We start from the raw sequence: 8,677 nt of genomic DNA, 5'->3' as shown, positions 1-8,677 counted from the left end.
ATATGCTAAAACATGAGCGCAGTCTTTAACGAAAAAACTAGGAATTAAATCAGGTCCACAGGTCATTTTGTTTTTGTTTGCCTATAGAATTAATAACGTCATTTTCAGAAAACTCATTGATGAAAACAGTGGGCATATTGATATCGATGTGGAAGTCCCAGTTATCATCAAAGGTATTATCGGATTGAAGAAAAACACCTTGAAAGTATTTTCTAAATAACTCAAAGACTTCTATTTTGTTATTGACAAAAGACCAAATTTTTTTTGGATTCATTTTAATGACGCTTGCACTTTTGATCAGAAGTCAACAAGCGGGGGCGAATTTCCCCTCGATTCATCTCATTTGCAAATCTTTGACTAAAATGCATTCTCCATGAAAACTAAATAATTCAGCAAGTATATCAATAGTACTCCTTCTATTCTTATACCCAAACGTGCAAATTTTTTCCACTTTTCATCAATTCTAGATGTGGCAGTCCGATGTCATCGCACAAAAACTGTCTCGGAGACTCGCTGCAAACGTCTCAAGCGACGCCACTTAGTAGACTAACTAGGGAGGGGTTACGTAACACCCATGAAGCAGGAGAAGCGCCATCAAGTTTTTTTTGGGGTCCCTCTTTGTACGTCTGAAATTTCATTCAGGTCTAAATAAATAGTTCCTAAAATTTTGATCACATCACACTTGTAGTAAATTCTTATGATGACGTTCAAAAACCTTCAATAAAATATCAATAAAACACGTAATTATGAATTAGTTTTTATTATACACATATCCTAAATATATAAAAATATAAACAAATTTTAATCATTAAAAAAGAAAATAAATGGTATTTATTGTATATGACGAGTAACCTTTAATTAGATTTAGAAATGTCATGATAACACAATAAAATAAATAAAACCGGAATTCTAATTTGCCACATGCTGGGGGTTAATCAACCAGTGTACCGTTAAGTGTAGGGTCAATGACAGCCATGGCCGCACCTATTAAATGTATAGAACCAGTAACCAAGACATCGTACTCGATTCCCTTATCGAGACATTTTATTGCTTCAGAAAAGCAAGGAAAGACCAAAATGCTGTCGGCTTTATTCTCTACGCTTTCTTCCATTTTCAACCACTTTTCCTTGAACTGGTTACAACGTTGCAATTGTTTATCCGGCGTTGATATCAAATCTGTATTATCTGAAAACAAATTATTGGTCTGGTGTATTTCAAAAGATATACATTTGACCACTATTCGGAAAACGCACTATTTTCAATTTATTTTTTCTAATTTTGACTGACATTACCAAAGGCCCCATAAAACATAAAATAACCCTAGACTTACACAAATACAAAGAAATCATGACAAGTCTGAGAAAACAGTAATTCACAGTTAGATGTAGGTATTGTCTCCAAATGCGGAACAACAACTGACCCCCTTCGCTTCGTCACCGTTGACCCGCACTATCTCCCTTTACACATACTGTAGGTTGCCTATAATTCATGTATATGTAACACAGTGGCGGCGTACACAAGAATTAGAGTGCATTTTAAAAAATTATTATAACGACTTTGATTAAAAAAAAATTCAGATTCGTAATCAAGGGAACACGTACTATAGCCCTTAAAAAACTGACCCCCTCTTAAAATTGTACCCTGTATATTTCTATGGAATTGCAAAAAAAAATTAAATTTAATTAAACGAAATCATGCCTAATGTGAAAATTGAAAGAAATTTTTGTAGGTAAAAGCTATTACATCAGTAAGGAATAGTTAAAAAACAATTAGCCCTTCATTAAATTATGGAAAAGCAGTGATCAAATTTAAAAAATGTTTAGTACAGAATTGACAGAGACACGATTGCATTGCATCAGTATAAAATACTGTTTACTAACCTGGCACATCTTTCTCGCTACTCACGTTTGGAGAAAAAATAACAATGTTGAACGTGAGTTTACATAATTCTTTAAAAAATGTATCAGATAATCTGTCGCCTGTAAGATTGAATATTAATGCCCTTTTCCTGCATGAATTTAAGGTTTTTTCTCTAAACCAATTGGTGCATATTCTCATGCTGTCAATAGTGTGTGCTCCATCTAAGAAAAATCTACAAACACATATTTTGTGAGTCGATCCCCAATTTTTCTTCTACATTATACCTTATTTTATTTAAGTCTTTAATTTCATACCTTCCTGGCCAATACGTATCCTCTATAGCATTTTTTGCTATTTCCATGGAAAACATTTTTTGTGGTTTATTACCTTGAATTGATTATAAGAATCAAAATAAGTGCGAGGCATATCCACAAAGTAAGAGTACTGAGGCTCTATGGTTTTTGTTTTTGACAAAGTTGTTAACTGCATTCGAGGCCAAGATGTTAGGAGAGAATGTACATTCCATTTGTTCAGTCAGTTGGGAACTGTTGTTGTAGTGGCATGTTGAAATGAATTCCACTATTCTGCATCCTGCCAACTGCGAGGTGAGGAACGTAATACAGTTTCTTTTTGCAAAGGGAAAGTCGCCATTTCAGATTTTTAATGAAATCAAAATTGTTTCTGGGGATGGTGTGATGAATCTACTAAGGCATACAAGTGGTGAAATGGGTATAAAGCTGGCAGAATGAATGTTCATGATGAACAAAAGAGAAAAATCATGGTAACTGTGTTTTGGGACCATAAAGGGATTCTTCTCATTAACTTTTTGTAGGGGGGGGGGACAATTAACGCTGTATGGTACTGTGAAGCCCTGGAAACACTACAGAGGGTGATACACAACAAATGAAGAGAAATGTTAATGAAGAGACGTTGCATGACAACACCGCAAAGAAACTCTTCATTCGATCGGAACATCATCAACCAGCCCACTCACAGCCTTGACCTGGCACCTTACGATTTTAATTTTTTCTTTTCTCTGATGGTGTTTATGGGTGGAAAAATGTTTTCTACCGACGATGAGGCCATGAAAAATGGGCCCGAAAGGCGGCAGGAGATTTTTTTGACGAATGTATCAAAAAACTCATCCCTTGGTTCACAAAGTGCATTGAAATTGAAGGTGACTACATCAAAATATCCTTTTTCATAAATATATTGTCCGTTCGATTTAAAAAAAAATAAGTACTCTTACTTTGTGGTAATTTTTTAGATCGTTTCAGAAGAAAATAAAAGTGAAACATTACTTAAAAATCTTGAAAACAACTATGTCAATGATAGTTTTATTTGTTTGACTGGACCTAAAAGATAAATAAACATAAAGTACCTCTTTTAATATAAGCTTCGCATATGGCTAAAGCCAGGCTGGCATTTGTTCTCTGGATATGCGATGGAAAATTTGACTTATTTTCGTAATTGTAATAATTGTTTTCCACTACTTTTAAGTCGCACTAAAATAAAATATGTATTATTCAGGATGTACACTAAACTTCACATCAGATTTTTACTTTTTTTTCCAAACTTCTCTCTCTCAGAACTTTCAAAGCTGATTCTGGTTGTTCTGTAGTAAATGCTATACTCCCTTCTTTCATAATACCACTTTTGTTCCATGCTATGGACTCCATGGAATGTCCCAGTAACGAAGTATGATCGAAATCTAAAGGTGTTATACCCACAACCTGACTTTTCCTTAAAAATAAACTACTTATTAAAATATTTACAATGCACGTATCTGAAACTACTTAACTATAAAAATACTATACTAGGGCTTCCATGAAGCCGAGCTTTGTATCTGAATAAATATAAATAATGCAATAATTTTTTACCTTAAAACGTTAGTACAATCATATTCACCACCGATACCAACTTCTACTATAGCTACATCCACTTTGTGCTCTAAAAATATATGAAATGCGAGTATTGTCAGATATCTAAAGTACAAAGGCATGTCCCCGGGATCTGTCTGAAAAACACATTTTAATGTCTAAACTTTAAATAAAAGAGTGCATCAAATTTTATGCAGAATGTCCTGGAATAAGCACAAAAATTTACTTTCTGAAGAAAGGTTCTAATATATGCTTCGATTTTCTTATTTCGGGATACCCTGTATATTTTGATTTGTAATTTAAGCCAGGTGATATTTTACAAAATGTTCATTAGTATACCTTTTGTTTGTCTAGCAAATCGTATATTTTCCAGAAATGTAAGGCAAATGTTTTTTTTGAAATTGGTTTTCCATTAATACGTATCCTTTCTCTAACATCTAATAAATGTGGAGATGAATAAAATCCCGTCTTAAAACCATGATTTCGAAGAATGTTTTCACTGTAAGCACAAGTGGTTCCTTTGCCATTGGTTCCGGCAATGTGTATAACGGATAGTTTATTTAAATCATCAAGTGGTAAACTTGTTCTGTGGTTCAACAAATAGGTAGTATTTTTAGTGATGGTGTGAAACACAATGGAAATCCTTACCTATTCAAAAACTTTTCTACTTCTGCTAGGTTAGTTTCAGCTTTAGGTTTAACGACAGCATTTTTCAGATACTGAGAGTTAGTCTGCAGACTATTTAAGGTAGCTATAGCATCCTAGTAATATAATTAAAATATATCAACAAATTGTTAGAAAGAGCCTATGAAGGAGCCTACCTGATAAGTTTTTCCTTGTTTCGGTAACATTTTACGTTTCAAAATTGTAAAAGTTCGTAATAAGTTACTTTTAATTAATAATGATGAGAATACTATCATTAGTTATATTTCAAGAAAAACGCAGATATTATCATAACATATATTAAAAATGCGTTCAAACGATATACAAGGAAGTACACTGTACACTGCTTTATACTAGGAATTACAATCTAAGTTTATAGGTTAAAATTGACTGACCTTGACATTTTTAATATGTTCAGTTCTAATCACAGAATATATGTATGAAAAAGTATGAGATAAATGTTAAAATAGTGAATGATTAATTTTGTTTTAACTTTTCTTCCCACTCTTTCCAGCTTCCTTTATAATATCGAACACTAAAAAAGAAGATATCCACTGCATAATAATGTAGCATATTTATAAATTCACTTACTCATTAAAACCAAGTTTTTCTGCTAAAGCTAAAGCTTTAGCAGCTCTGCCCCCCAACATGCAAGAAAAAATTAAAGGAAAGCTTTCAATGGGCTTCGGCTTTCCATATTTCCCTTTAAATTCATCTTCATTTATGTTTTTCAAAGCCTTTTCTAATTCGTTTACTAAAACCAAATGTTATTTTATTAAGATAATAGAAAAGTGCGACTATATTTACAGGGTATGTTGATACTTCCTCCAATTTTGCCAGTTTTTTGTATTTCACTTGGTTCCCGTACATCTATAATGAGGACATCGTCTTTGTTTTCAAGTATCTTCATGTCGTCAAATGTTACTATTTTATCTTTATTGGTCATATTTACGAATGACCTACAATTAACTGAGATGTTTAAATCAAATACAAATAAAAAATTTCTAACCTAAAATCTAATAAATAAATATTAAATTTAAATACCTTCAGAGATTATCGGCGAAATGTGCGCGCAATTCAAAAGCTTTTAAAAAATCGACATGCAGTACTGCCAAATACTGAAAATATAATACAATTCTTCTAATTGACCACAAACCACCTAGACTGGCCGTATCTAATTCCAATGCACGGGTACCAGTGAATGCAAAATCCGGGGAAGTGGAGTGTGGAAGGCAATCGAACTAAGACTAGGCATGAAGGCCTACTGATGAAAATGCTCACCATCCAATATCCCATATCCTTTACCAAACTCATAAAATCCTACCTACACCACCGAAAATTCCGCATCCAAATCCAAGATTCCCTTTCCACCACCCGTCCCATGGAGGCCGGTGTCCCCCAGGGCACCGTCCTGTCTCCACACCTATACACCATTTACAACTCCGACATCCCACATCCCCCCAACACCAACATATACTTATACGCCGACGACCTGACAATCACATCCCAATCCGTAGATCCTAGATATTCCGTCTACCTCCTCCAAAGCTCCTTAGACCAACTTGAAACCTGGTGCAACAGGTGAAAAGTCAAAATTAATCCCAACAAAAGTTCGGCTATCCTTTTTACCAAACGAAAAATCCCACAAAACTGACAGACTGACACTATCCCAGGAACCCATCTCCTGGAATCGACAAACACGATACCTGGGCGTGACGAAGGACCAGCGTCTCACGTGGAAACCGCACATCGTGGAGACGGTGGCGCGAGCGAAGACCACCAGGGCTAGGCTCTATCCCTTACTCAAAGGTGGGAACACCCTCAGTTTAAGGAATAAGCGAACGCTTATCAAGGTGGTACTTCAACCGCAGCTAACCTACGCCTCCACGGCGTGGGGTCACGCGGCAAAAAGCCACTTAAAGTCATTACAGGCTGTGGAAAACATAGCCCTCCGCACGGCCACCGACGCGCCCTGGTACGTAAGAAACACTGACATATTACGAGACTTAAAATACACAAACGCTACACAGACAATAAGACAAAACGCGGAGAAACGGTTTGACGTAGCCGCTAGACATGACAATCCCCTCCTCAGGCAAGCCGTTGACTACGTACCCGACGTGACCGACAAACACAAAAGACCTAGACACCAACTTTTTGACGCTGGGTGCTAACCTTTTCTGTTTCAGAGACAGCCAGGATCAAGAAACGAAGACAACGACACACACACATACACACCCCCCCATACCCTCCTTACCCCTCCTCCCCCGCGCTAGCCTAAGGGCCACCTTAGCAAACCGCATAGCCAGGACAAAAGGAGGTCCCACAAAGCGCCTACACCGGCCGCATTTGCGGTCGGGGTAGACGACGGATGGGGCCCACCTACGAAGGCTGTCCAGGCCTACACGAGATGAGGCAGGATAAAGAGGGATAATCCCCCTCGATCCCAAATCATTGAGGCCAATTTCTAGCCATGGAATAATGGCGCGGCGCGTATTAAGTAATATTTTTATTACATATTAAATATTATATTGTATCTTATGACAAATATTCAATTTTAAGTTTGTAATTCAGAAAATAGTATATTTTAGTGTCATATTAAATAAAACTACAAAATAATTTAAATATATTTATTGTCCCCTAAATAATATTAATTTATTTAATATTTGCCTTTTCGTAGATTTTACGGAATTAAATAATTTGACTTCATGATTCGTACATCGATATACTTTTCGCATTCAGCCCTTATAAGTTCTATTAAATGATTACAATTGTTAGGCAAATTATCAAATTGATGTTCATGCAAATTTTCAAATATGTTCACATTCAGAAAGTTTTTTAATACATGATAAACAATTTTATTTTTCTGTAGCCTAGGTGTTCAGCTTTCATCATTATTTAATAATTTTATTAATGTTTATGTTTCTTAGCATATTACTACGACATCTCGAGATGGATACGTCAAACAACCACGATCTTTAATAAAAATTAATTGACTGTACGAATACTGAATCTGAAATTAGTTTTGTTCGAGATTTTTTTAATTGAAAAAAATATTTAATTAATTTTCAGCTATCTCGAAATGACGGGAATTGGTAAAATTTCATAAAAATTTAAGACTCGCATAAAGTAAATAATTACTAAAAATATTTTACAGTAATTCATTCATTATTTTATAATAACAATATCACGCTAATCACTACACTATGTGGGCGAACAAAATTATAAAGCTAACCCTGGAAACTTGTGACGTTAACCGAAAAATGGCGTACATATTTACCCTTTATATATTCCTTTTTTTACTTACCTAAAGAAGGAAACTTTTTGCCTCTCTTCACCAACTCGATTACTTCTATTTATACAATGTTTTGCAATACACTTGCCCACGTCTAATTATCGAAATCACAGCGATGCGTACACGTCAAATGCTAGGACACGACTGAGCGCTGGGTTCCAAATCAGGCTCCAAAGTGTTTCCACCAAAGTCGCTCTATAAGCCAGTCTAGGTGGTCTGTGTATTGACCAATCAACATTCAGGACAATGACAATAGTCCTAAACCTAATTGACGTTCAGGTTCAGGATAACTGAAATTGGTTGAGATCTAGGTGAATAAAACACGGTCACGGTTTAGTGATGCGTCCATATCACATACCATGGAGACTTGGTCACATACATAGATAAGATATACATGTAAGAAAGTCACATACATAAAAATACTAATCGCTGAAGCAGAAGTGCGAGATCCGACGCGCAATCGTAGAAATGGCCATTTTGTTACTTCCTCAACGGAAGTCGGAAATGCCAATTGTGTAGTAATGGGTCGGTAGTTGATGAGTAATTAAGAGAGAGTGAGGACCCAAACTATTGCTCTTTCTTTCTATAAAGTCTACACTTTTTAACACGCGGTGCTTCCTCCATGTAAATATAGTCTAAGGAACGACCACTCGGACAACTCGGACTCGGACCACGGTCTTTTACGGATTACGGAATACGGACCGCCGCCATTATTCTATGGCTAGAAATTGGCCTCAATGATTTGGGATCGAGGGGGATTATCCCTCTTTATCCTGCCTCATCTCGTGTAGGCCTGGACAGCCTTCGTAGGTGGGCCCCATCCGTCGTCTACCCCGACCGCAAATGCGGCCGGTGTAGGCGCTTTGTGGGACCTCCTTTTGTCCTGGCTGGGCCCCGCCGGCTAGGGCCCTTTCTTCTGGCGCTCTTCTTGCTTCGCCGGCTCGTCTGTGTAAACCCCGGGGGTAGTGTCATGTTTATG

At 36.4% G+C, this 8,677-nt stretch overlaps 2 protein-coding genes across 2 annotated transcripts; both read right to left on the bottom strand.

The window, feature by feature from the left end:
- Window positions 1–781: 781 nt before the first annotated feature.
- Window positions 782–4,675, bottom strand: LOC108907171 (folylpolyglutamate synthase, mitochondrial-like). Its single transcript, XM_018710717.1, has 9 exons — window positions 4,562–4,675; window positions 4,389–4,501; window positions 4,080–4,326; window positions 3,741–3,877; window positions 3,423–3,603; window positions 3,242–3,365; window positions 2,145–2,247; window positions 1,881–2,092; window positions 782–1,185 (listed from the first exon to the last, which is right to left on the bottom strand). The coding sequence occupies exons 1-9, from the start codon at window positions 4,658–4,660 to the stop codon at window positions 932–934; spliced, it is 1,470 nt and encodes a 489-aa protein (XP_018566233.1). The 5' UTR covers window positions 4,661–4,675; the 3' UTR covers window positions 782–931.
- Window positions 4,676–4,688: 13 nt separating this feature from the next.
- On the bottom strand, window positions 4,689–7,739 carry LOC108907172 (heat shock protein 67B2-like). The gene is made up of 4 exons (XM_018710719.1): window positions 7,711–7,739; window positions 5,211–5,362; window positions 4,995–5,157; window positions 4,689–4,938 (listed from the first exon to the last, which is right to left on the bottom strand). Exons 2-4 carry the CDS (start codon window positions 5,347–5,349, stop codon window positions 4,881–4,883), a joined length of 360 nt encoding a protein of 119 aa, XP_018566235.1. The 5' UTR covers window positions 5,350–5,362; window positions 7,711–7,739; the 3' UTR covers window positions 4,689–4,880.
- Window positions 7,740–8,677: the final 938 nt, after the last annotated feature.

Source organism: Anoplophora glabripennis, unplaced genomic scaffold, assembly GCF_000390285.2.
Source record: "Anoplophora glabripennis isolate ALB-LARVAE unplaced genomic scaffold, Agla_2.0 scaffold87, whole genome shotgun sequence".
NCBI classification, from domain to species: Eukaryota; Metazoa; Arthropoda; class Insecta; order Coleoptera; family Cerambycidae; genus Anoplophora; species Anoplophora glabripennis.
Note: the sequence above shows the minus strand (reverse complement) of the source record. Positions and strands in the feature narration are given on the sequence as shown.